Source organism: Hyperoodon ampullatus (genome assembly GCF_949752795.1).
Source record: "Hyperoodon ampullatus genome assembly, chromosome: 1".
NCBI classification, from domain to species: domain Eukaryota; kingdom Metazoa; phylum Chordata; class Mammalia; order Artiodactyla; family Ziphiidae; genus Hyperoodon; species Hyperoodon ampullatus.
In genome coordinates this window covers 202726680-202753813 of record NC_136914.1, presented here as the reverse complement: position 1 = coordinate 202753813, position 27134 = coordinate 202726680, and the positions used below count along the sequence as shown (strand labels likewise).

The 27134-nt window shown below is 50.8% G+C and overlaps 4 protein-coding genes across 7 annotated transcripts in view; 3 read left to right on the top strand and 1 right to left on the bottom strand.

The window, feature by feature from the left end:
- Positions 1–27134, top strand: part of ARMH3 (armadillo like helical domain containing 3) — a gene marked incomplete at its 3' end in the record, with an annotated part of 562435 nt that overhangs the window by 90440 nt on the left and 444861 nt on the right. The gene's annotated exons all lie outside the window — the stretch shown is intronic.
- LOC307058470 (uncharacterized protein C10orf95 homolog) lies at positions 6029–6730 on the top strand (the record flags this gene model as incomplete). Its single annotated transcript, XM_079711939.1, has 1 exon — positions 6029–6730. The coding sequence occupies one exon, from the start codon at positions 6029–6031 to the stop codon at positions 6686–6688; it is 660 nt and encodes a 219-aa protein (XP_079568065.1). The 3' UTR covers positions 6689–6730.
- Positions 13366–23706, top strand: CUEDC2 (CUE domain containing 2). Of its 4 annotated transcripts, none has more exons than XM_079715881.1 (9): positions 13366–13421; positions 21721–21807; positions 22163–22306; positions 22401–22462; positions 22550–22671; positions 22757–22891; positions 23081–23142; positions 23234–23294; positions 23379–23706. In XM_079715881.1, the coding sequence occupies exons 2-9, from the start codon at positions 21734–21736 to the stop codon at positions 23523–23525; spliced, it is 807 nt and encodes a 268-aa protein (XP_079572007.1). In that variant the 5' UTR covers positions 13366–13421; positions 21721–21733; the 3' UTR covers positions 23526–23706. The 4 variants fall into 4 exon arrangements, with proteins under 4 accessions (XP_079572007.1, XP_079572005.1, XP_079572006.1 ...); XM_079715879.1 differs by having other exon boundaries at positions 13386–13421; positions 22757–22939; XM_079715880.1 differs by lacking the exon at positions 13366–13421 and adding an exon at positions 16381–16429 and having other exon boundaries at positions 22757–22939.
- FBXL15 (F-box and leucine rich repeat protein 15) lies at positions 23812–25920 on the bottom strand. Its single transcript, XM_079697190.1, has 4 exons — positions 25829–25920; positions 25501–25654; positions 24642–25147; positions 23812–24142 (listed from the first exon to the last, which is right to left on the bottom strand). Exons 1-4 carry the CDS (start codon positions 25879–25881, stop codon positions 23953–23955), a joined length of 903 nt encoding a protein of 300 aa, XP_079553316.1. The 5' UTR covers positions 25882–25920; the 3' UTR covers positions 23812–23952.

Sequence of the window (27134 nt, the reverse complement as noted above, 5' to 3'; positions counted from 1 at the left end):
AGTCTCTGGATCGTGGGAGAGAGACATACAAAAACTCTCCCTGAAGTTCTCTCCTCCCTTGGCTTCTGACCTCTGTGATCTAGGTTCCACCATGCTCTCCTCCTACCTAACAACTCCTCCTCGGGCCCCTTCACCGGGGTACTTTTTCCCAGGGCTTTCTTAGTTGCAGAAGGGTCCCCCAAATTTCCATTTTCAGAACTCTGCACACATTCACTTAAACTTGTCAGGCCATACACTATATGGGGTAAAAGGGATTTCAAAAACAAGATTGCCTGTTGGTGGGAATATAAATTGGTGCAGCCACTATGGAAAGCAGTATGGAGGTTTCTCAAAAAAACTAAAAATAGAACTACCGGACGTCCCTGGTGGAGCAGTGGTTAAGAATCTGCTTGCTAATGCAGGTGACACGGGTTCGATCCCTGATCCGGGAAGATCCCACATGCCGCAGAGCAACTAAGCCCATGCACCACAGCTACTAAGCCTGTGCTCTAGAGCCCGCGAGCCAGAACTACTGAGCCCACGCGCCACAACTACTGAAGTCCACGCACCCTAGAGCCCGCATGCCACAACCACTGAGCCTGCATGCTGCAACTACTGAAGCCCATGTGCCTAGAGCCTGTGCTCCACAACAAGAGAAGCCACCACAGTGAGAAGCCAGCACACTGCATGAAGACCCAACACAGCCAAAAATAAATAAACAAATTAATTAATTAATTAAAAATAGAACTAGCATATGACCCAGCAATTCCACTCCTGGGTATTTATCTGGAAAAAAAAAATGAAAACACTGTTTGAAAAGATACATGCACCCACTTGTTCATAGCAGCATTATTTACAATTGCCAAGATATGGAAGCAACCTGTGTCCATCAAAAGATGAATGGATAAAGAACAAGTGAGCCTAGGGGTTTCCCTGGCAGTCCAGTGGCTAAGACTCCATGCTCCCAATGCAGGGGGCACAGGTTCGATCCCTGGTCAGGGAACTAGATCCTGCACACTGCAACTAAAAGATCCTGCATGCCTCAACTAAAAGATCCCACACACCACAACGAAGATCCTGAGTGGCACAACTAAGACCCAGCACAGCCAAATAAATATTTTTTAAAAAGAACATGTGAGCATATATATATATGTGAATATATATATACACATATATATATATGCACACATACACAATGGAATACTACTCAGCCATAAAAAAGAATGAAATTTTCCCATTTGCAGCAACATGGATGGACTTGGAAGGTATTATGCTAAGTGAAATAAGTCCGACAGAGAAAGACAAATACTGTATGATTTCATTTCTACGTGGAATCTAAAAAATAAAACAAACTAGTGCATATGAGAAAAAAGAAACAGGACTTCCTTGGTGGTGCAGTGGTTAAGAATCTGCCTGCCAATGCAGGGGACACGGGCTTGAGCCCTGGCCCAGGAATATCCCAAATGCTATGGAGCAGCTAAGCCCATGCACCACAACTACTGAGCCTGCGCTCTAGAGCCCGTGCTCTGCAATGAGAAGCCACGGCAATGAGAAGCCTGTGCACCGCAACGAAGGGTAGCCCCCGCTCTCTGTAACTAGAGAAAGCCCGCGCTCAGCAACGAAGACCCAACACAGCCAAAAATAAATAAATAAAATAAATAAATAAATAAATAAATATTTTTAAAAAGTAGTTTAAAAAAAAAAAGAAACAGACTCAGATATAGAGAACAAATTAGTGGTTACCAGTTGGGAGAGGGAATGAGGGAGAGGCAAGATAGGGGTAGGGTATTAAGAGGTACAAACTACGATGTATAAAATAATAAGTTAACAGGATATATAGTATAACAGGGAACATAGTCAATATTTCATAATAACTATAAATGGAATAGAACCTTTAAAAATTGTGAATCACTAAGTTGTACACCTGAAATTTATATAACATTGTACATGAACTATACCTCAATTGCCCTCAAAAGGCATAGGTGGAACGCAACAGATTGGCAGCCATGATGACACAGTGTAATATGGGCCAGGGTAGCAGCTGTTCTGGTAACTTCACCTATTACCTTTCCTTCATGACTACCCCACCTCCCATCTCCAGCCTGAATATAAAACTGCTGCTGGATAGCTTCCCAAACGTCCCACCTGAACCCAGCACTCCCTCAACTTCCGATCACCCCAATTGTTTCTTATTTCCAGGATTGTCTTGACTACCCACCCAGCTGACCAAGCTAAAAACATGTGCATCCACCTTTACCCTCCCCTCTCCATCCAGGCAGTTATATGGAATCAAGTCCAGATGAATCTACTCCCATGTCTCTTTTCCATTCCCTGATCTTGTTTTGGTTGTCAGTTTTCCTAAACTAGGATGTGAACCTCCTCCAAGACTGGCTTCCAGACTCTCTCCATCATCTACTTTGCCCACAAAAGAGCCTCTGATCGTGGGGGTCACTGATCAGAAACTACTCAGGTTGCTGAATTTTGAAATTTTTCATAATAAAATTCTGGGGGAAAAACAGTCAGGATGTATTGCTGATGCAAGCAACAGAAGACTTCACTCCATAGTATAATAACCTAAACATTTAATCTTCTAAAGACTAACATGATGGTGCTTTGAAATAATTTTTTAAATGCCCATTTCATTATGTCTTTTGTGGTTAAATTTATATGAAGTAATGCAAGAGGGAAGAGATATGGGGACATATGTATATGTATAACTGATTCACTTTGTTATAAAGCAGAAACTAACACACCATTGTAAAGCAATTATACTCCAATAAAGATGTTTAAAAAAATTTATAAAGTAAACACAACCTGCTATCTGTATAAAAAGAGTCCACTCAAACTAGATTAAGTAGGAAAGGAATTTATGGGGAAAGGGAAATTGGATAAAGGTGATCAAAAGATACAAACTTCCAGTTATAAGATAAATAAATACTAGGGATGTAATGTATAACATGATGAGCAAAGTTAACACTGCTGTATGGTATAGCTGAAAGCTGTTAAGAGAATACACCCTAAGAGTTATCATCACAAGGAAAAACTTTTTTCTCTTTTTTTTTGTGTCTATATGAGATGATGGATGTTAACCAAACCTATTGTGGTAATCATTTCACAGTATATGTAAGTCAGATCATCATGCTGTGCACCTTAAACTTATACAGTGCTGTATGTCAACTATATTTCAATAAAACCGGAGGGGGGAAAAAGGGGATTTATTGGCTCACGTAACTTCAAAGTCCAGGATTCAAACGATATCATCAGAACCCAGTTTCTCTCTCTGAGCGTTGGCTCCACTTCTGCAGCTCTATGCTCAGAGAGATCTTCACCTCCGGACCCAGAACTGCATTCTTTCAGATCTCTGTCCAGGGGACAGAGCACTTCACTCTATGCAATTAGAGAACAAGACCCTGGGCTTGGCTCCCATTGGCCCAAATTGAGTCACATGGCTACCCTAAACCAATCACTATGGCCAGAAGGATGACAGTGATGATTGGTTTAGCCCTAAATCACCCAGGTAATTTAAGGATGAGCTAGAGCCAACTCCCCCAGAACCACTTTCCTGAGAGTAGATAAGGTGTGGGACCCAAAAAATCTGGGAGCTGTTACTGGAATCAGGGTGAATGAATGCTGAGAAACTCACAGCTTGGTCCTTATTTTTCTCATTTTTCCTGAAGACTGCCTCCCCATCTCCTTCAGCAAGCATGTCAGAACCAATATTAAAACACAGGCTTCTCACTGTCCCAGGCTCCAACTTGAGCTTGGTCTCACACTCTCCTCATCTCCCACCCAGGTATGAGCAGATCCCCATGGGGGAGAAACTGGCCAGTCACACAGGGTCCATCACTGAGCTCCAGGCTGGGGTGAGGTCTATAATAGGTAGTTTTGAACATTCCTCAAGTGCTGGGATTTGGAGGGGGGCAAAGTTATAAATGGGAGTGGGGAGGTATATTAATTTCCTACTAACGCTCTAACAAATAACCACAAACTTAGTGGCTTAATACAAATCTATTACAGTTTTGGAGGCTGGAATTCTGTCCCATAAACTAAAGTCAAGGTGTTGGCAGGACTGCATTCCTTTCTGGAGAGTCTAGGAAAGAACCCATTTCCTTGCCTTTTCCAGCTTAGAGGCTGCCTACATTCCTTGGCTCATGACCCCTTTCATCTTCAAAACCAGCAAGAGCTGGTTGACTCTTAGTATCACATACTATGACTCTTCAGCCTCTCTCTTCCACATTTGACTCCTGTGATTACACTGGGCCCACCCAGATAATCCAGGATAGTCTATTTTAAGGACTGCTAATTAACAATCTTAATACCATCTGCAACCTTAATTCCCCCTTGCCATGTAATATAACATACTAACAAGTCTCCAGGGATCAAGCCATGGACATCTTGGGGGTGGGAGGCCTCCCCCAACAAAGGTCACTATGTCCTGGGACCAGTTCTTAAGTGGACAGAGGGAGAGGCTCCCTTCTTGGAGCTGTTGGGTAGGGCGTGTTAGATACATACCCTAACCTAGTCCTAGCTGCTGTTCTCACTAGGCCACTGGCCTGAATTAGACTTGAGAGAGTGGCTCAGTCAGGAATAAAGAAATGTGACATCACCAGGCTGAGTGTGGGGGACCTCCTCAGAGGGTAGCTGGGCTTTGGGGGATGTTGAGAATCTAGAAGAACCTATGGGGGTTAGTCATGATGCTGCTTAAGTCAACAGAAGAAGGGGAAGGAAAGTATGATGGCCTGGTGGCCTAGAAACTGGAAGAGGGTATCCATTTTAATCATCCAGCAACTACTACCCACTGGGGAAGAGAGGTGGAAGGGCATGACCTGCAGCCAGAGGGAACTGGAGCTCAGACAGTGCTCAACCCATTTGAACGAAGCAACCTTTCTGGCTTCACCCAAGTAGATTCTGGGCTTTGGAATCATTTGCACTGGGTTCAAATCCCACTGTGCCAGTTATAGACTATGTGAACCTGGGAAAGTGGCCTAACTTCTCTGAATCTCTTGTTCCTTATCTATTAAATGAGAATGATACCACCATGTTCTTCACATGGCTAATATGAATTAGAAGTTCTTTTTAAAAAAAGTTATAAGCTCTTAAGGAACATTCTAGAAGGGAGGACTGTCAGATAGTCTGAAAGAAGCCCTAGCATGGATTGGTGATTAGGCTATTGCTGAGAGCACAAGTCTTGAGACAGACACGGGGTTGAATTCTGCCCTTACCATAACTAGCTGTGTGAGTCTGGACAAGACACTTAACCTATGTAAGCCCCAGTCATGGAATGCTTTATTGTGTACCAAATCTGAGACAAGCAGCTTCTTGCTATGTAAAGTCAGAAAAATATTAGTACCTCATTCCTAGGGTTGATGTAAACTTGAGGTTAGATGCTCATAAGCAACTTGATTCAGTGCCTGGTGTGCAGGAGCTTCACTCAAATGTTAGGATAACTCAACCCACCTGGGTGGAAAAAGGGGATGTGGAGAACAGGGAGCTAACTTGACTGGAAAGGCCACTGGATGTCCTCAGCGAGGCTCACCCAGTGTAGACACAAGCTGGCTGGCTCCGGGCCAGCTCAAGGTGTTTCCCTTTGCCTGGAAACCGGGAGGTGTGGCTGAGGCAGGGCATGGAGGAGAGCAGCTCAACTAAAAAGTGGTGGAGAGGAGCCCCGCTCTTGGATCTCTCTGGTTCCCCCAAATGCTGGGGACCAGCTCCCCAAGGCTAAAGGAGACAAGTGAGTAGGGAGCCACCTGGGAAGGGCATTTCAGGACTGGGGGCTTGAAAAAGGCTTGGGCCCTTCTTGCCTGCTGGGAGCCTGGGGTTTGGGTCCAGCCCTAGGACAAGAGATGAGGTGGGAGCTAAACTCCTTAGGAAGAGTTCCCGAACGGGCACACGTGCAGGGACCCCTGCTGTGAACCAGAGCCCCGGGTAAACAGGCCCCAGGGTGGGTGGTGGAGATGAGAACAAAGTGCACCCACACCCCACACCCCCACCCCAGGTCTGGACCAGGACGAGGCCCCAGTAACAATGCCGGCCGCCTGAGCTTCACACCATGTACACATACTGCTGCCTGGCGCCTGGGCAGGACGTCTGGCCTCTGCTGCAGCACCTCACCTACACCTACCCGCCCACCCCTCCGCTGCTGCCCCCCATTCAGGCCCACAACTTCTGCAGCCGGCCCCCGAGCCTGAGCGCGGGCGGGTGGGCGGCTCCGCGGGAATACCACTGCTTCCACGCCACAGGCGCGACGCTAGTGGTCACGCCGCCCTTGTGGGCCTTCCCGCAGGCCTACGCCGCGGCCCTGCAACCGCTGTTCCCAGCGCCCGGCTACCCAGGGCCGTCGCTGCAGGAGCCCGCAGCTGCGGGGCTGGCGGCGGTTGAGAGCGGGACGCAGTGGCCGGAAGGCGGCAGCCTGCAAGCTGAGCTGCGCTGGGGGCGCGTGGAACGTACGCTCGGGCCGGGACTCGAGCTGCCGGACTTCGTGCGCCGGGAGTTGCGGCGAGCGTACGGCACGTACCCCCGCACCGACGTGCGCGTCACCTATCGCGGCGGCGAGTTCCTGCTGCAGGGCGCGCCGCGCGTGCGCGAGCCCGAGTACCGTACGGAGAGGCGAGTGGTTCGCCGGCCAGCCGGCAGCTGCAGCGGCGACAGCAGCCCCGCGGGGGAAGCGGCGGAGCGCGGCCGCCGGAAGAAGAGGAAAGACTTGAGCTGAGGGCGCCGCGAGGCCCGGCGGCCGGTCAGGGTGAGCACGCGAGCGGCTCTCCTCCTGCCGCCACAGCTGTGCGCTGGGGCTGGGTGCACCTGTCACCTCTTTTTTTTTAAACCACCGCCCACTTCCTGCACTTCCTTGATTTCTCTCAGGTTATTGCTGGATGGCGGGGCAAGGGCGAGAATGGATCAAGGACATCTCTGGGTGGGTGTCCTATTAACTCCTTCCTTCTACTTGGACTTGGGAAGCCTGAGTGTGTGTGGTGGAAGGAGGGCCTGAACCCTTTGTTTCCTCTCTCCTTCCTCCCCATCTTCTTCCCCTTTGAATCCTGCCCTGCAATAAGCCCCCACTTTCGCTTTTTCCTCTCCTCCCTCCAGCAAAGCTCTCCACACTCCCCAAGCTGAGGCCCACCTATCCCCAGCTTGTAAGAAAAGTAAATAAATGAGTGAAGTCAAGTGTAGGCTTCAAGATCATTTTTATGCTTGGGGTTAGGGGTTTTTCTTCATCTGTGTAATGTGAGCCTTACTTTCCATCTTGGGGTACAAGGTGTTGGAGGTGAGGATTAGAGTGGACCTCTGGAAAAAGTGTGCTTCCTCACTGGCTGGGCCTCACTCTCGCTTAACCAGCTCCCTTCCAGCACAAGAGGACACTCTTCTAGGTCCTGAGGCCCACCACCCCCAGAGAGATTCCGAGGGCATAAGCTATTTTGTTGAGGCGCGGGTGACAAGCATGGCGGAGGAAGGCTGAGGAGGGGATCCATAATCAGATCCATAATGGCTCTGACATTTTCTAGACTCTGAGCCTCAGTTTCTTCATCTGTAAAAGAAGAAGAAAACCAACCCAGCCTACCTGGAAAATATACCAACGTTTAAATTTAAGATGAATGTCACTTCTTGTCTCCTGATTCTTGCTAACAGTGTTTAATAGGGTGAATTTGCAATAGTATAGGAGTTTGCTGGAGGGTTAGGCCACACATGCAATTTTAACTAAAGGTCTGGCCAGACCACCAGATCTGATGCCCAGGCTGTATAAATTTGGCTCCTATTGGAACTGCATTCACTGAACTTCCATTTGTGGTTGGCCAACAGTTACCTGGGTATACAGGTATGTTATTGAACTGTAGATCACTTGATTGAACACTGCTGTATTTATGAGCTTCCTGGAGAAGTTCTGTTAAACCTCGGCATTTGGTAAAGCTGTTTCTACTGATAAGTAGTTTGCTTTTATCTTTGAATCACCAAGGATCTCATAATTGATCATATTTTTCTATTTGCCCTGGTTTCTAGGGAGCCAAATTTGCTTAGCATCTTCTGTGTAAAACCTTGATCCTGAACTGTTACCCCTAGTTTCATCTTATTTTCCTTTCCTTTCTTTTTTTTTAATTATAAAGACACAGGGAGGTGTTGTAGTGTGATGGGTTTGCTGTGTGACCTTAGATGAATTGCTTAATGTCCCTGAACCAATTTCCTCATTGCAAATGGGGATGATGGTATTAGGACCTATCTCATAAGATTATTGAGAAGGTACTGTGAAATCCTGCACAAAAAATGTTTACCACAGTGCCTGTCATGTACTAAGTGCTCAAAGGGTAGTGTTTGTTTTTAAAAAGTAGTCTTCAATACAGAAGTTTATAAAATAGGAAGTTAAAATCTGTTCTAATATCCCTCACCCCCAAATGATCACTGAGGTACAATCTAGTATTTTTTACTATTTTTTTCTGTTCACCTAGTATTAATTACATAAAATGAATTGCACAGTTTTGCTTGTTACATTATACATTAAGTATATCTTGGACATCATTTTGTGCCAATGCGCATGGAGTTACCTCATTCTTTAACAGTCATCCAATATTCTATAGCATTTGGATTCTTTCCAGTTTTTAGCTATTAAAAGTCCATCCAACAAATTTCTTGAGTGCCTTTTATTTGCCAGGAACTGTGGTAGGCCCTGAGGATACCATAGTGAATGAGACAGCCATGGCAGTTTCTGTCCTTATGGAAGATATTTAAGCTGAGATCTAGAGAATATGAAGAAGCTAGCCGTGCAAAGAGAAGGGTGAGGGGAAGCCAGGCAGGAAGTGTGGTGGGTGCAAACGTCCCAAGGAATGAAAGTTATCTTTATTCACTTGACAGGCATTTGAGAGCCCACAGTTTGCTGGGCAGTGTTCTAGGCACTGGTGCTACGGGAGAAAAACCAAACAACTCCCTGCCCTCATGGAGCCTACTTTAGAGGTGTAATGTAGAGAAACAGAGACTGACAACAAGCAAATGGGAATATATGACGTAATGTCATAAGTGATAAGTAATGGGGTGCTGTTTTCAACAGGATAGTTAGGGAAGGTTTCTCTGAAGAGGTGACTCTTGAGTGGAGACCTAATAAAGACCTTTATGAGCCATTTGAATAGCTGGGGGAGAAAAGCAAATACAAACACCCTTTGGCTGGGGTGTCCTTGTCCTGTGAGCGAGCGCGAAAGTGATAATTAGGTTACAGATGAGGCTGGATCCTGTGGTACCTTGAAGCCATGTAGAAAAATTTGGATTTTATTCTTAGGGGATGGAGGGTTATGAGCAGGGGGAAATGTGATGAGATTTTTTTTTTAAAGTTATTCTGGGTACTGTGTAGAAAACAGACTATAGAGGGGCCATTTTGAAAATCGGGAGAGCAGTTAGGAGGCTTTTGAAGTAATACAGGCAAAAAATAAGCTGATGGCTTGGTCTTATTTGGAAGTTGTGAGGGTAATGAGAATAAATGTCCTTGAATATGCATCTTTATTCACATACACGAGTGTTAAATTGTGGAATCTGAAGTCTTAGAATTAGAAATCGAATCATTGAACAATGCCACCCTAGCAGCACAAGCACAGCCAGTGCCTAGATCTTTGTTTCTAAATTACATTCTCCAGTAAAAGGAACCAGTCCCCTTGGGAAAATGGCTGATTCCAAGGCTGTGGCAGGGAAGGTACAAGATGAGACTGGAACAACTTGTGCCAGAAAATAAAGGACTGATCAAAAATGTCAAAAGAACAAAGGAGCCAACTTGAAGGGACTTCCACTGACCAAATCAAGGACAATTTAAGCATCGAAACAAATAATCACAGTAACAGATTATAACCTGCTGAATAAAATAAGGATCCCTAAGTCCATACTAATACTAACTAAAAAATACATATGAAAGGAAAGCTCTTCCTTATAGTAGAAGGAATAATGAAATTAGAAAATCACCATTCCCAATCATCAGAGTAATGATTGATTCAGGTGAGAATCATTTCTGAATACTAAAACTGATGGGTGAAAGTTTGATGAGAAACTGGATATTTATATAGTTTCAAATATGTTCCAATAAGATATTTATTAATTACAAATTTTAAAATAGTAACCTGAAAAAAAATAGTAACGTGATAATATAATAGGGAAGACTTGTGGATAACACTTTAACCCCATTGCAGTAGTCCCTCTTAAAGTCTTTCTTACCATCTTTACTGGGTGTCTTAAAAAATTTTTTTTTTCAATTTATTTATTTTATTTATTTATTTTTGGCTGCATTGGGTCTTCGGTGCTGTACGCGGGCTTCCTCTAGTTGTTGCATGCAGGCTTCTCATTGTGGTGGCTTCTCTTGTTGCAGAGCACGGGCTCTAGGCACACAGGCTTCAGTAGTTGTGGCGCACGGGCTCTAGAGCTCAGGCTCAGTGGTTGTGACGCTCGGGCTTAGTTACTCCGCAGCATGTGGGATCTTCCCGGACCAGGGATTGAACCTGTGTCCCCTGCATTGGCAGGTGGATTCTTAACCACTGTGCCACCAGGGAAGTCCCTAACATTTTTTCTTTAACAGAGACAAATTGACATCATGTGCTCTCTGATATGTTAAACGGAAAAATATAACATCAGTTCAGCAGTAAGGCATAATCATGAGGAAACCTCAGATAAACCTAAATTGAGAGAAAATTGTTCAAAAATGTCAATGTCATAAAAGACAAAGGTTTCAGGTCAAAGGAGACAAAAAGAGGCATGAAAACTAAATGCAACACACGATCCTGTTTTGGATCCTGGACCAGAATGAAAATTGTTGTGAAGGACAGTGTTGGGACAAGTAACAAGATTTGAATGAGGACTATAGATGAGAGAAAGCAGCATGGCAAAACGTTAACAGTTGGTCAATCTGGTAGAAGGCTAAGCCAGAGTTCTTTGTACGATTCTGGCTACTTTTCTTTAAGTTTGAAATAATTTCTAACTAAAAATAAAAATAGCAATAATAAGTAAATTGAATCTCTGGATAAAAAAGGAAACACATTTAAAATGTACTCTGTCACAGATTTTATGTTTTAATCTTAGAGAGTTGTCTGCATGCTGGTAAGCCTCCTCAAGTCCTTTTTTGAAACAAGGCAGGCTTCAAGTAAATCATGAGTCTCATACCAAGTTAGGTGTGTTCTGAATCCCCTTCCTTCTCTATCGTCTCAGGTCCAGACCCTTGAAGTCTCTCAACTTCCCCCACCTCGGGACTACCCTGGTGGCTCAGTGGTTAAGAATCCGCCTGCCAATGTAGGGGACATGGGTTTGAGCCCTAGTCCGGGAAGATCCCACATGCCGCGCAGCAACTAAGCCCATGTGCCACAACTACTGAGCCTGTGCCCTAGAGCCCGCGAGCCACAACTACTGAGCCTGTGAGCCACAACTACCGAAGCCCGCATGCTCTAGGGCCCACGTGCCGCAGCTACTGAGCCCGCATGCCTAGAGCCCGTGCTCCGCAACAAGAGAAGCCACTGCAATGAGAAGCCCGGGCACCGCAACGTGAAAAGTAGCCCCCACTCGCCGCAACTAGAGAAAGATCGCACGCAGCAACGAAGACCCAACGCAGCCAAAATTAATTAATTAATTTTAAAAAAAGAACTAAGTACATACCCCCCAAAATTCCATTCACAGGAATTTAAAAAAAAAAACACTTCCCCCATCTCTGAGAATCCGCATTGCTCACATTCTTCCCCCAGGTCTTCCACATATGCCCTGGAAATGCCCAGAGACTGCAAGCAATATACCCCTATCCCCCAGCCCCAGTGAGGGAGGAGGCCCCCAATTACAGGCTTTTTGAAGGAAGTACTGCCACTCAGCTCAGTCCAACATGCCAATCCTTCCAAACCCCAGTGCTTGCTCCAGCCCTAGGATGTAAAGAAGCCCTGCAGGGAGCCTAGATGCTTCTTTGTTTGTTCTTTTCTTTGAACTTAACCCTTAGAAGCTTAGAACTCATAAAACATCTGGGCTGCCAGGGACTTTACTGTTCACCTGGCCCAACCTCCTCAGTTGACCTTACGCTGGGAAACCAAGGCCAGAGAGAAGGAGTGACTCACCCAATGTCACACAGTAGGTGGGAATCCAGAGCTTCTAGATCCCAGCAGGGCTTGGGCTACCAAACTCACCTTGATGGCCTTCTCCTCCTGGCCTCGCCACAGCTTTACCCAACCCTGGCATCTGGTCTAGAGCCCTTTGCTCAATAAACCCTGACTGACCAATTTTAAACCCTATCCTACCTCCCAGCTGGGTAGCTCACATCCTACTGAAGGGAGGATAATAAGAATCATAACAGGGAGTTCTCTGGTGGCCCAGTGGTTAGGATTTGGTGCTTTCACAGTGGAGGCCCAGGTTCGATCCCTGCAGGGAACCATCCCGCATGCCATGTGACATGGCACAGCCAAAATACAAAAAAAAAAGAAGAATCATAGCAATCTCACACACTTAACTGAGAACTTACTATGTGCAGGCACTGTGCTAGATCCCTGTACAAAAACTATAATTTAATCTTCGCAAAAACCTTGATGTGGATATAATTATTATTCCCATTTATAGACAAGGAAACTGAGGCCGATAGAAGTTAACAACTTACCCAAGGGTACACACAGAGAATACACCTGGGAAATCTGACTGTAGCCTTAACATCTAGACCAAACTTCCTCTTCGTACATGAGACACACTCAGCAAAACACAAGGAACGTTTGTTGAACAGCCACTCTGTGTAGGACACAGGACTATACACTATGGGGCTCATGAATCAAGCCCCACTGGAAGCAGAGTGCGGAGGATTTGTAGGAGATCGTATGCATCATTGAGGGGTTGAAGAAGATTCTTGTAAGATGCATCTGAGAGAGGCTTTGAAGGATGTATAGGATTCCAACAGATAGCGATGGAATGGAGGTGTCCCAGGAAGAACTGGGGAGGGATCAGCGTGAATAAAAGCATGGCAGCAGGAGCAGGAAGTAGCAGGGTTTCATTGGAGGACAGGTTATAACCAGGGAGCAATGGAAGATCAGGCTTGAAAGCTAAGTGGAGGCCATACTTTGAAAGAGTTTAATGGCAAGGTGAGGAGTTTTGGGGAGCCATTGAAGTCTTTGACAAGAAGAGTAACTCGAAGTTATTAAAAGTTCTGGCAGGTGGCAGCACCTGGCTGGGACGCTGTGAGTCTGAGACAGCAGGTCCCCCATGACCTCAGTATTGACAGTACAGCACAGCCGGGCACCAGAACTGAGTCCCAAGGGCATTTGCTAGAGCTCACAGCCTATGGAATTCAGTTCTCAGAGCCAGATGGCCAAAGTTCTCTTAGCCTTGATGCTGCCCTCCTGTGCTCTCTTCTGTGAATTTTCCCCCATTCCCAGGATGTGTCAGAAGAGGAACCTGGGATCTCAAGATTCCTCCTGTCCCATCGAGGGTCTGAGCTTGGAGCTGAAAATAGGGGCCCATTGCTAGGGAAAGAGGTAAGGGTTCTCTAAATTCTAACAGGATACTGATGTAGGATATGAGGGGAGGGGACTCAGGGCTGTGGTAGGGATTCCGTGGGTACTGCAGAGTCAGACCCGTCATCTCCTGCCCAGATATGCTCCTGGTGGGGCCACATGTGGACTGGATGGGCAAGGGGCTAGGGGAACAGCCAGAACATGTACACTGAGAAGGGCATTTCTCTAGAGAATGAGTGGCTTCCTGAGCCAAAGAGGACCCACAAAATGTGGATCCCCAAGATAGAGAGAGGTCCAGGAGTCCCAACTCCCTGAAAATCTCTCCACCTGAAGTGAAGATCTGAAGTACCTGGGATAGATAAGGGAGCAGAAGAGAAAGACTTCCCTGAAACACACATTGACTTTCTACAGAGTTAAACTGAGGGCTGGGGTGCTATTCCCATTCACAGGGCAGACCTGCAGCCTATCCCTGGAGATGGAGAGGCAAGCTGGCAGGCTCAGGAGTCACCCTACCCCCACCCTGCTTGAGTTGAGAGAAAGGGGTCTGCACTTACCCATGAAGCCTCATCTCTCCCTCCTGGAGCTGGATCTACAGTGATGCTCCCAGAGACTGCTCCTTAAATAGGGCCCGCCCCAGCCAACTCCCGCCCCCGCCCCATCCTGGCTCTTCTGAGAAAGGAAGAAGGTGTGGGAGGGCCAGGCACCCTGCCCAGAGAGCCCGTGCTGACCTCAAGCAAGAGTGGGGACCCTCCTCTTCCCCCCCCACCCCATCTTTCAAAGCATTCCCTTCCTCACCTCAGTCTCCGAGTCCCTCCCACCCCTTGAGACCAGCCAGCTGGGTTCTTTCTCTGCTGTTAATGTCTGGGAAATCTCTTTATGCCTAATTCAAGCCCAAATTCCTCATTCTGAGGTTGGATGATGGGGAACTGATGTGCTAGGGAAAGCTTCAGCGCAGGCTTCTGGCTTCTCCCATCAGCTCAGGAGACCCAGCATCTGTTGCAGAATTCATTTGACAGAATGGGGAGAGAGGAGGTATCGCTATACCTCCTTTCACCTCATGTAGCTTCAAGCACCATCCAAAGCATAAGTGGAGTTTGTTTCCATCCTGTGGAGAGAGATTGAGACCTGAGGGGACAGCAAATCAGGAGCTTAAGGTCCAGCCTGCTGTGGAATGTCGAGAAGGACAAGTGTTCCCTGGATCCCCTGCCTTACAGTTTGTGTGTGTCCTTGTGCCTGTGGTGGTCCCTCTCCTCAGCCCACTCTCTGTCCTCTGACTCCAAAACCTAACCCTTGCTGCACAGAGTTGAGACTCTCCAGGGTCTGAACTGGGAATTGAGGGGCTCCCTCTAAATGGTCTTTCCCATCATCCTTCCCCGAAAACTCAGGAAGTTCTTTCCCATGATAATATGTAGCTACATCCAACTGCTATTCAAGAAACAGGCCGTGGGGGAGGGGGAATGGTATGCCTCAGGGATGGCCACAAGGGTCCTGAGCCAGGACTAGGGACAGCTCTTCTGAGGAAACCTGAAAATTCCTGTAATGGAGGTAGTAGGGAGAGAAGAGTCATCAGTATTGTGCAATAGAGGGGGAGGGAGGATAGGGGACTGGGGGAGGGGAGCGATGGCCAAGTCTTTAGAGGGCTGGACGCTATCCATCACCCCTTTCCCAGGGGCCTGCTTGGCCAGAGAACAAAGTGGCTGTCACCCCACCCCTCATTAACCCCAGCAGCACCAGGCTGGCAGCAGCAGTGCTTTTATGGGAGACACGTCGCCAAAGGTGCTCCCTCCTTCTTTCCTCCCCTTTCCTGCCTCCTCTCCCCAGCAGCCAACATCTTGCTCTCTTTGAGGCCAGAGGATCCTGGTGGGGAGGTGGGAGGCTGCTGTGAGGGACAGGACTGGAAGAGGGAGCAGTGATCCCCTTTTTCTCCATATTTTGGCACTGCCTCAGTCCTTAGGGAAGAGAGGAGGGGACTTTCTACCTTGGACTGTGAGCTCCTGTGGATAGGGATAATCTCAGGGTCCCCAGCGCCCTACAAGGGGGACTAGCCCTGAAAAGAAGCTCATCCCTGCTGATCGGGGATGGGAGAGTTCAGCCTTGAATGGAACTCCTTCCCTCATGACCCATTAAAGGGTTCTTGGGAAGGGAAGGCTATGGGCTTCCCCACAGGGTAGCACCGGGAAGCTCCGTAGCAGGAAGAGAAAGAGGAAGCTGAGGCCTTAGAGGGTACTGGAGTTCAGCCGTCCTGTCCTAAATGAGAAGCCCTGCCAACTCGGGCATGAAGTTACTGGGGGTGGGCATGGCCTGCAGGCCGTCGTGGATCTGCGCTCAGGTGGATCCTCGCTCAGAGCACCTGCTGCCCCCCCTCCCCCATCCAAACCAGGCTCCAGGTCCCAAGACCCAGGCCCTGGTAACCCACACTAATCTTGGGGAAACATCGCTGTTAAGAGGATACAAAGGAGAGACAGACATGGCGGGTAAGTCAGCACTTAAGAGTTGTTGGGTGACAAGGCTTGAATATAGACTGGACACGAAGGGGGAGAGACACGGGATTTGGGGAAGAACACTGGGTCTAGGAGTAGGGCCACCAGAACCAACCAGGGAGAGACAAGGGCGGGGTGGGGGTGGGGAAGCTACAGGATTTGAGGGCGGAGATTTGGGGGCGAGGAAATAAGACGGATGGGAAGACACTGGGTGGGGTCAAAATGTTCTCCCGTCTGGGCAGACGGCAAGGCACTAGAAGGGGATAACAGTCAGTCACTGAGACTCCACCCACTGGCTGGATCTCCACGCCTAACTCCTCCGTACCCTCAACAAAAATGGCCTCCGAGGGAGCTCGCCCATAGCTCTGAGACAAATGAGAATGGTAGCAGAAGCCCCGCCCAGTTGTGGGCATGCCCTTCTTAAAAATGGCTACCACAGCGCTTCTGGAAAGAAACCGCTCTGGGCCCCGCCTTTGATCTCGTTGGTGGGGCTGGGGGATGAGAGCTGCACCGCGCGGGACAAGTCGCCGGCGGCGCCCGACGGAGCAGGTGATTTCCCCTCCAAGCCCCGGCCTAGGGCTAAGAGAGTCGCGAAGAGCGTTGATCCAGGGTACCCGTCCTGTGTGTCTCCCCACGGTACCCCCGGGGCCCGCCGGAACCCCATCTCTGATTCTCGCCGTGGCCTGTATCAAGGCACATCCTAGCTTGCTCAGGCCTCCCTCATCATGTGTCCCTCAGGGCCGCAACCGCATCCCTGTGCCCTCGGGCCCACTATTCTGGATGCTTATAGGTACTCCGCTAGCTCGTTTAGGGAGCTCCTGCTTCAGGGGTCGGCCATCATCGTGGTCCCACTTCCTGTATTCCCGCCTCCCCCCATTTGTGCTCCTGCCTGACTTTGGGTGCCGGAATCCTTTGTGTACCCATCGGTGTCCTTGGCTCCTCTAAGACCTGACTTGGGGGTCAGGGGACAATGATGCGCTCTGGAACCTGCGTTATGGGACGAGGGCCCCAGGAGCTGGGCTTCGTAGGGGCTGGGAGAAGCAGTGAAGGCCTCGTTTCTAGACCCTCTTGAGTGCCCCAGACTTCTTCCACTCTGCTTCCCAGGATTCCTCCTCCCACATGGCCTTCTGCTCTCCCTCCACCTTGGGCGTCTCCCCACCCCAAGGGAACAACATGGTACTCCTTCCCCCAGTCTCACTTAAACTTGTCCAGGGGGCTTTTATGGAACATCTGGAAAGTCCAGGCCTGTGCTTGGTCCTGGGGATGCTCTCAGGCCAGCTGGGGGCAGTGAGGATGGGGCAGTCAGGGTTGGCTGCAGGAAGGAAGTGAGGCCTGCAGAGTGAGAGGCAAAGGGAAAGACATTCTGAATGGGGAGAATGGTGTGAGCAAAGATTCTGAGGTAGGCAAGAGGGCCAGCCAAACAGGAGAGGATCAGATTACAGGCTGGGGACTGACCATTTGCATCATGAAAGGTGGTATAGTGTAGTGGTTAACAATGAGCCAGACCGCCTGGGTGTAAATCTGCCATTAACTTACTGTGTGACCCCTGGGCAAGTTACTTAACCTCTCAGTGCCTCCATTTCCTTTTGGGTAATATCAATATGATATATTAGTATCTATATGTTAATGTAATTGTGAGGATTAAGTAAGTTAATACATGTAAAGTGCATAGAACAATCCTTGATAGATTGTAAGCAGTCAGTAAATGCTAAATATTTTTACCTTCATCAGAGGTGTTTAAACAGGACTCATGACAGGATGACAATCACTTTTTTTTTTTTGCGGTACGCGGGCCTCTCACTGCCGCGGAGCACAGGCTCCGGACGCGCAGGCCCAGCGGCCACGGCCCACGGGCCCAGCCGCTTCGCGGCACGTGGGATCCTTCCGGACCGGGGCACGAGCCCGCGTCCCCTGCATCGGCAGACGGACTCCCAACCACTGCGCCACTAGGGAAGCCCGACAATCACATTTCATGGGTGCAGCTAACCAGTGAACCCTTATTTGGAGCCCCCAGGAAGTAATGGGGTTCTGTGGGCTATATCCAGAATTTGAAAAGTCTCACGGAAATCATGTTCTTACCCTGGAGAAGGCTGGCTGCTCAGGCTGCAGCTTCCCCAGCTTAGGGACTGTGGAGGAGAAATATTAGGAGAAGCCTCTGGGTAGGAAAGAGATGCTGAGGAAGCCTAGGGGGATGGAGAAGGGTGAAAAAGAAGTGGCAAGCTTTGAAGGCTGGGTGAAGTTTGGGCAGCCCAAGAACAGGAGGAAGGAGGATGTTCCATTAGGAGACAAGCTAGAGCAAAAGCTCAGGGCAGGAAGACTTTTTATTTGGGCACAGTGGGGTGTTTCCTAATAATAACTCCCTGGCTCTTGGACCTTGGTTAGAAACCTAGGGGCATCAGACACATCCCTGAGAGCTTCTTCCCTAGAAGCTTTCATGCAGCGTCCGTGGACTTTTGTCCCAGCAGAGGTTGGCAGGCAACTGCTAGCAGGCAGGATTGGTATAACCCAGGGTGGATGTAGGTCTCCATAGGGGGCTGACTTCTTGGGGGAGCTGCATGATGGGATCTGGTATGCCCTGTCTGAGCAGTTCTCTTCCTCCCCAGGGCCTATGGTAGGGTCTGGAGCAAGAGGCTGTCCTCCCCTGGTAGGATAGGGCTTCTCAGTTCTGCTGTCCTAAGCGACCCCTGTGCTGTCACAGCAACTCTGTGTTACCAGTCAGGGGACAAGGGAACTGCGATACTAGATGGTAGCCCTATCTCAACCCAATTGGAGGTCTTGACATCTCCCCATCCCCTGGAGTAGCTCCTAGAATATACGCTCACTCAACTAGGTGCCCTGGATTTATCTCCTGACTACAACAGTCAAGCCAGGTGACTTTGGGCAAGTCATTAAACCCACTGAGCTTCAATCTCTTCATTTCTAAAGTGGGGAGTAACTGTTTATTGAGTGTCTACTTCACAGGAGACACCGAGTGTACATTGATGAATAAGCCAGGAGTGTAGTCTCTGCCCTCATGAAACATGTGGAAGAAACATTAAACATTGCCCCAATAATGTTTTAATTATAGCTGTAAAAGGTACTGCTAAGTAAGGAAAAGTGTAGTCTGCAATGAGGGTGTAAGATAGAGGAGACCAAACCAGTTCTAAAGGGTCAGGGGAGCATCCCTTGAAGGAAATTGTAAACTGAAACCTGAAAGGTGAGAGGAGTTAGCAAGTGAAGGGGTGGAGGTGGCAAGTTGCCCAGGCAGAGGAAACAGTTTGTGCAAAGACCCTTGCTGTGAAAAAGCTGGAGTGCTGGCAAGCTGAAAGCAAGCTGGGGTGGAGGGGAGTGATCCTTGGTGGGAGCCGGCGGGGAGGGGTGGGCAGTGAGGCTGGAGAGATGTAGGCAGGAGTAAGGCCCTGAATTGAGGGCCACAAAAAGAATCTGGACTTATCTGAAGGGAAGCAGGAAATCACTGACAGATTTTAAGCAGAAAAAAGTGTGATATTTTGGTAAATATTGTACAGCCATGATCTTTGCAGAGGATAGGTTGTTGGGGGAAAGATGGTAGTGGGGAGAACATTTAGGAAACTCTTGCAGTTAAGGCAAGAGTTGGAGCCAAGTGGGAGTGGAGATGGAGACAAGTAGATATGTTGAGGGATAATGGTCAGGGCATGGTGACTGATTGGATGTGAGAAGGCAAGGGGTAGGATGGTGTCAGTGGTAATTCCCAGACTTGTGGCAGGAACAGCTGGGTACATGGACATGCGTATACTGAGGACAGCCTTGGAAGAATAAAAGACTTGGGAGAATGTCAGTTTGGGACATGTTAAGTCATCCCCACAGAGGTGTCAGAGAGGTAGACGTACAAGTGTGTAGCTCAGAGGAGGAGACTGGACTAGAGGATTGGACATTTGGGAATTGGTGACATGGAAGTTGGTACAAGATGTGGGCCCAGATGAGATCTTCCAGAGAGAGACAGTGCAGACTGAGGAGAAAGGAGAAGCAGCTTTGAGCCTGAGCTTTGCTGCCACATTTAGGGGGAAGCAGAGGAGAGGGGGACAGAGAAGGGAGCCTGGGAAGAAATGGCCAGAGAGGTAGAAGAGAAATAGGAGGATGTGATGCCTCCTAGACCAACACTGGTGCTACTTGAAAGGGCAAATATTAGGTGAAACTACAAGAAATTGCCTTTTTCTTTTCTTTTTGAGGTCAAAAACAGGTAATATTGCAAAAAAAAAAAAAAAAAAAAAAAACCACACACACAAAACTTTGAAAAAGAAAAAACAGGTAATATTGGCAAGTTCATATGGTTCAACCTAATGAGACCAAAACCTGAAAAAGTAACTCAGCCCTTAGCCTGAGAAAATTCAGTAGAGCGGAAGCCAGACTGAAGTTGGGGAGAAGTGGATAGAATGGAGAATAATAAGGGAATAGATTCAATAGCACCTGGTGATTGATTGATTGCAGCAGGGGTTGAGAGACGGTGAAATCAAGGGTAACCCCCCAAGTTTCAGGTTTGGCAGCTGAGTGAGTCACGTTAGCCGGTGAAACAGGAGGAGGTGCCTGTTTGGAGGGGGAGTACACAGATCAGGAGGATATGGTGAGTTGGGGGTAGGTGAAGTTTGAGGTGCCCCTGAGTCTTCGGAGTGGGGTAATGAGCTGACATTTGGACTTGTGGGTCTGGAGCAGTTCTTTACCACCTAGATGTTCCTGACTACCAAATACAGACTTTTGGGAGTCAAAAGCATGTAAGTAGGAATGAAATAGGTCAATAAGTATTTATCGAGCACCTACTAAGTGCAGGCATTCTTCTAGGTGCTAGGGCTATACCAATGGATAAGACAAAGTACACCCCCCCAAACTCCCTCTTCTTGAAGCTTACATTCCGTGGGGGAGGACAACAGGCAAATAAACATAAAGATAACATGGAGCTGTAGTATATGCTGTATAGAAAATAAAGCAGAGTAAGGGATTGGGGAGTATGGGGAATGCATAATTTTGGTCAGTTAGTCAGGGAAGGTCTCTCTATGGAGGCAACATTTGAGCAGAGCCCTGGCAGAGGTGAGGGGATGAGCCATGTGGGTATCTGGAGGAGACAGGTAGAAAGAAACTGGGCAAGTCTGAGGAATAGCACGGAGGCTGCTGGGGCAGGAGTGGAGTTAGCAAGGAGGGAGTGGTGAGGTTGGAGAGGTAAGCAAAGGCCAGATCTTGTAGGGCTCCGTAGGCCTTGGGGCGGAGGATGGAAAGTCCTCCGTAGATAGGCCCAAGCTACTGGAAGGGCAAGGACCTGGCAGGAAGAGAGAATTCATGAAAGGCTTCCCCTTCTATCTGGGCCCCAGAGCCAGAAAAGCCCCTTTGTGCAGAGGGTGGGTGGCCCATTCTGGGTGGGGGAATGGCTGTGCTCAGTCCTGAGGCCTGCTTCTTGGGGGGCTGGACAATGGGTCCCTTGTGGTTGGACTTGGGGGCCAAGTGGCCCTCTCAGTGATGGGATTCCTCAGCCAGGAGGCATGTGACCTCAAGACCTTGGCTTCTTCCCAGAGGGTCTAGGCCTACTGTTGGGGAATGGGGTGGGGAGATGGGGAGAGGTCAGGGGGAGGGGGGAGGGAAACGTCCACTCTGGAAACTTTCTCCTGAGACAGTGTCCTGCCCTGTCTCAGGCTGGAGGAGGTGGAGAGATAGGCAGGCAGGGGGCTGTGGCTCTGCTTGAGGGAGCGGGGGAGGGCTGAAGAACTGGAAGCTATGGGCAACATCAACAAATGGTTTCCACGCAGGGCAGGAGGGAGGAGCTGGCCGCCCCTGGACCTGGTGGGCAGGGGCAGGCAGAAGAGGGCCTGACAAGCCTCTGTCTTGTGTCCCTTCAGAAGAGGAGAGAGCATGGAGCTGGAGAGGATTGTCAGTGCAGCCCTCCTTGCCTTTGTTCAGACGCACCTCCCAGAGGCTGACCTCAGGTAGAAGCTGCTCTCCTAGAAGGGTCATGCTGGGGCCAGAGTTGGAGCTGCTGGGCAGTACTCTGGGCCCTGGCCGATGGAAAGACTGGCGTGGGAAGTACTCAGCCCTATTCCTCAGGTGGAGGAGGGCTGGTTATGATTTGCTGGTATGGCCTTAACCTCTCATCCTGTTCCTGTCACCCTTGTTGAACAGATGGGAAACCAAAGCTCTGAGGGGGTCGGGGGGTGGGTGGGATACTCTTCTGGGCTTAAGGCTTGAGGTCTGGCTCCTGGACCCCATGAAGCCCAGGGCTGGAGTCCCAGGCTAGGTGGCAATGCTGGAGGTAACAGGGCTTGTCCTGTCCCCTTCCTGCAGCGGCTTGGATGAGGTCATCTTCTCCTATGTGCTTGGGGTCCTTGAGGACCTGGGCCCCTCAGGCCCATCGGAGGAGAATTTCGATATGGAGGCCTTCACTGAGATGATGGAGGCCTATGTGCCTGGCTTCGCCTACATCCCAAGGTGGGGCCTGGCTGGGACCAAGAGAAGGGGGAGGGCTGGCTGATTGTGGAGGGTGGGCAGAGTTGTCCTTTTACCGCCCTCCTTGCCTTTTCAGAGGTACAATAGGGGAAATGATGCGGAAGCTCTCAGGGCAGTTGAGTGGTGCCAGGAACAAAGGTGAGTCTGGGAATCGGGCACTTGGGTGGCTCAAACCCCCATCCTCCAAAGCCCTGGCAAACCTGTTGCTCTTTCTGCCTCTTTAAGAGAACCTGAAACCACAGAGCTCTGAGGTCCAAGGTCAGGTATCTGTCTCCCCAGAGCCTCTGCAGAGGCTCAAAGAAGAGATGATGTCTTCTCTGACTGCTGCTGGGGACACTCAAGATGAGGTACTGGTAGAGGAGGGTACCGACGAGGGAGCTAGGGCCCTGGAAAGGAGGAAGTATTGCCTCTTGTCAACATTTATGCCCACAGGCATCCGGTGCTGAGGAGGAACTGCTGCCAGGGGTGGACGTACTTCTGGAGGTGTTCCCTACCTGTTCGGTGGAGCAGGCCCAGTGGGTGTTGGCCAAAGCTCGAGGGGACTTGGAAGAAGCTGTGCAGATGCTGGTAGAGGGGAAGGAGGAGGGGCCTGCAGCCTGGGATGGCCACAACCAGGTATCCTCTGCTAGACGGCCCCCCAACCCCATGTAACCTCAGCTATGTTCCACCTTAGTGTTAAGCCACCGCCCCTAGCCTATCCCCATTTGCTTTTCCTGCTGGTACCCTAGGCCCTAGACAGGCTTCCCCTCTCTGCAGGACCTGCCCAGGCGCCTCAGAGGGCCCCAAAAGGATGAGCTGAAGTCTTTCATCCTGCAGAAGTGAGTCTGGGCTGGGCTGGGGCGGGCCGGGCCGGGCCCTTAGAGGGTTTTCCTAGGGTGGCAGGAGCTTCACCCAGCCAGTTTTTGGCAGGTACATGATGGTGGATAGCGCAGAGGATCAGAAGATTCACCGGCCTATGGCTCCTAAGGAGGTGAGACGGTCACAGCTCCTAGGGTCGTGGAGTGGGTGCAACCGTCTCCTGGCTTCTGCTACTCACTACCTGATTGCCTGACAGGCTCCCAAGAAGCTGATCCGATACATCGACAACCAGGTAGTGAGCACCAAAGGGGAGCGATTCAAAGATGTGCGGAACCCTGAGGCTGAGGAGATGAAGGCCACATACATCAACCTCAAGCCAGCCAGAAAGTACCGCTTCCACTGAGGCACTCGCCAGACTCTGCCGGAGCCGTCTAGGCTCAGATCCCAGAGGGATGCAGGAGCCCTACACCTCCACACAGGGCCCACCCTAACTCCTGTCCCCCGTCTTTCCCTACTTCCTTGCTCCACAGTGTTAACCTCCTCTTGGAGCTGCCATGGGCACAGTAAAGGTAGCCCCAGGAAGGTGTGAGTGCATTCTGGTCATTTCACAGCTGGGGTGGTGGAGTACTGTGTCTGTCTCTCCCAGCCTCACATCCCCTATCTCCAACAGGGCAGCAGCGCCAGGCAAGAAGGGGTAAAAAGCTCTTTATTTGAAGCTCCAGGGTAGGGCAGGGCACTGGCCTCTCAGCCGAGGCCCCCACAGTTCAGTTTCCCTACGGTTCACAGTGAGGCCCCGCCACACAGTCCAGCTGTGCCCATCGGCAGGCGGGTCAGACCTGCAGGTTGACAAAGGGTGCAAAGCCTGCCATGTCCTGTAGCAGCACCAGGGCCTGATGCAGCGGAGGCTCCACATCGATGTCCACGCCGCGCTTCCGCAAACGGCTTAGGCTGGGCTCGGCCACATGGTGGCAGTGCCGCACCCGCAGCGAGCGCAGCGCGGGGCAGTACTCGGCCAGCGTCCTGGGGGAGGAGCCGGGTGAGGTGAGGGGCGTGAAGCCGCTACACCCACGGTGGGGGAGCCGGCAAAGCCCCTGTCTCCCTCCAGTTCGGGGCATACTTCTTCCCTCCGTACAGAAGGGAGGAGACCCGATTTGGGGTCATACACTTAATGCCTCCAGTGAACCGGAGACTTCCTGTCTCTGAAACAGGGAACCTGCTTCTCAGCTGTGCCCAGGATTGCAAGGTTTTCCCTTTGTTGAAGAACAGCTAGAAATCTGACTTTTGTACTCTGTATGTGAAATCTCCCAACGTGTAAATACTGGTTCAAAAAAGTTTTTAAACTGTGGGCTCTCTGGCCTAGGCATTCCTTAGAGGCCCTTCCTATTCAGAATGGGGGGTGCCGTGGTAGCAGGAAGATACAGAAACCCCAGTTCTGCCTTTCGACAACTACAGCCCGCCCCGACCCCCAGAGGCTAAGTGATTGCCCTCCTCCCATCCCACCGACCCCAGGCCCAGGCACCTGACACCGTCGCTTCCGACCCGGAGGCAGCCGGTTAGGTCGAGGTGCTGGAGTTCCGGGCAGTTGCGAGCCAACTCCTGGACGGCGACGTCCCCCACATTGGCGTTGACCGCCAGCGAGAGGCTGCGAAGGCCTGCGCCGCGCCTCTGCGCCAGGTACACGATGGCTTCATCCTTGAGCTGTCGGCAGGCGGTGAGGTCCAGCTCCTCAAGGGCCGGACAGCGGTCAGCGAGGCCGCGCAGCGCCAGTCCATCTACCCAGTCACAGTGCGCGAGCGAAAGGCGCTGCAGGCGGGGGCAGCCCTCGGCCAGCGCCCCCAGCGCGCGGCGGCTCAGTTGCCCGCAGCCGGCCAGCGCCACACTCCGCAGCTGGGGATTCCGCGCCAGCACTGGCACCAGATCCTCGTCCGACAGCCATTCGTGACACGGCGCCAGCGCCAGCTCCTGCAGCCCCTCGGCGTCCCGCAGCAGCCAGGCCAATGCGGCCTGCGGGATCTGCGGACCCACCTACGGGCGGGGAAGCACCTCGACTCTCAGCTGGTTCCGGGGGCGGACGCTGCCTACCCGTCCCTGAGGAGTGCTTTCCTGGCAGCAGGTCGCCCTCGGGGCTTGCCACCTGACCTCCCAGGAGAGACCCTACGCGCCCTCTGAGTTGATTCCCGGTACTCGCCCTTTGAGAGTACTTCTCGCTGGGTGGATCGCTTCCAGGTCATTCCTAGAGGCCCAAGGGGGATCCCGAAGGGTAGACAGCGGAGCTGGGGTCTGGAGGTTCAGGGCTGGGGACTGGGGGTTGGAGGCGGGGCTGGAGCCGGGGCGGGGGCAGTATCCAGAAGGGGGCGGGGCTCCGGCCCCAGGCTTACCTGAGCGGCGTCGAAGCGGCGCAGCCCGGCCAGGTGCAGCTGCACTAGCGCCCGGAAGGCCCGACTGACGCGCTGCAGCCGGAGAAGCTGGCGCAGCGGCACACGGCTCAGGACGTGTGGGAGCAGTACGTCTTCCCAGGGCAGGTCCAGGAGCCTGCGGGCAAAGGGGCGTTGGCGGCGGCGTCCCCGGGTTGCTGTTACCTGCGAATCCGCCTCCGTTATGCTCCTAAGCCCCGGCTCCTAAAAGCGACCCCCAGACCCGGCCCTGGTTCAGCTCCCCTCCCCCAGGCCTTTTTTCCCCTCTCTCGGCCCCTCCGGTGCTCGGTACCTGACGGCTCCGGGCTCTTGCTCCCCTCCGGACTGCTCCATCGGTGGCTCCATCGGTTGTCTACTGCGCGTGCGCAGTGAGGTCTTCTTGCTTTGGCCTGGAGCGGCCGCAGCAAACCCGCCTACTTTGGCTGTAGAGACAGACCGATTCAATCGAGTGCCGGCTCACTGAGGATCCTGTCTGAAAGTGTTCCGGATGGATCCCGAAACTGAAGGCGAAACAGGCCGGTGGTGTAAAGTTAGACCTCGCCTTCTCCGCTACAGGGCTTGAGACCCGAGGCTGAAGAATGCGATGGTGCAGCAGAGACTGGCTTTTTTCGTTTTGGGCCGGTGGCCGCCTCAAAGTGAAGTGATGGGAGGGGCAGGCAAAGCCAAAGGTATAAGGGGCGGGGCCAGGACTGTTAAGGTTCTGGGCCTATTTTCTCTGCCCTCTGATCGCGTTTAGCGAGTTTGAAAAATGGGGAAAAACTGTCCAGGCTCTTACTGCCTGGCACGTAGTAGATGCCCAAGAATTGCTGAATGAATTGAATAGGGAAAGCTAGAATTTTTCTTCCTTCATCAAGCAAACTTGCCCAAACCTCCCATCCCTGGTTAATTGTGAAGTACAGAGCTATCCAACCCCTTCCACTCCCGGAAGATTTGTAACGGGTTTACACCTTGGAGGGAGAAATGTAGGGTCGAGAAGAAGGACTGTATCTCCAACTGGGTCCCTTTCCTTTACCCAGGAGGTCTAGAGTCCTGAGAAGAATAAGTGTTCCGGTCAGCCCGCCAGGAATACTGCTTATCGGTTGGCCTGGGGGTTTAGTTGTGGGGTCTGGGGCTGGGCCCGCCCTGGGGCAGTAATCCCCCCCCCACCCCCCAGAGCTCTGGGCTCAGACTCTGGGTTGCCCTCTCACTGCGTCCCCAGATCCTAGTTCAGAGTCCGCTCCAGGGAACCTCTGGAGCAGTGCTTTCCCCATCATCCATTGGCGGGGAGGATGTGAAGGAGGCCGAGGGCTACTGCTGTCCCAGATAGCTCCCATCCCCCCACCCCCCACCCCCCGCCCCAGCAGGGTTGCACTTTCCCGTCGTGCAACCGTTTCACCTGCCTCTTCATAACGAAAAATGCTTCCCATCCATTATCAGGGCTTCGGCACCTCTACAAGGTGGGCATGTCTGTTCCGTCACTCCACTTTGAAGATGAAACCGAGGCCCTGGAGAGGCAGCACCTTGTCCGGGATCAAGCGAGTCGGGATAAAGAATTCAGGCATCCTGGTTTTCCCCGAATCCCTTTCACACTCCTCCACCCTCCCCCACCCCACCCCCAC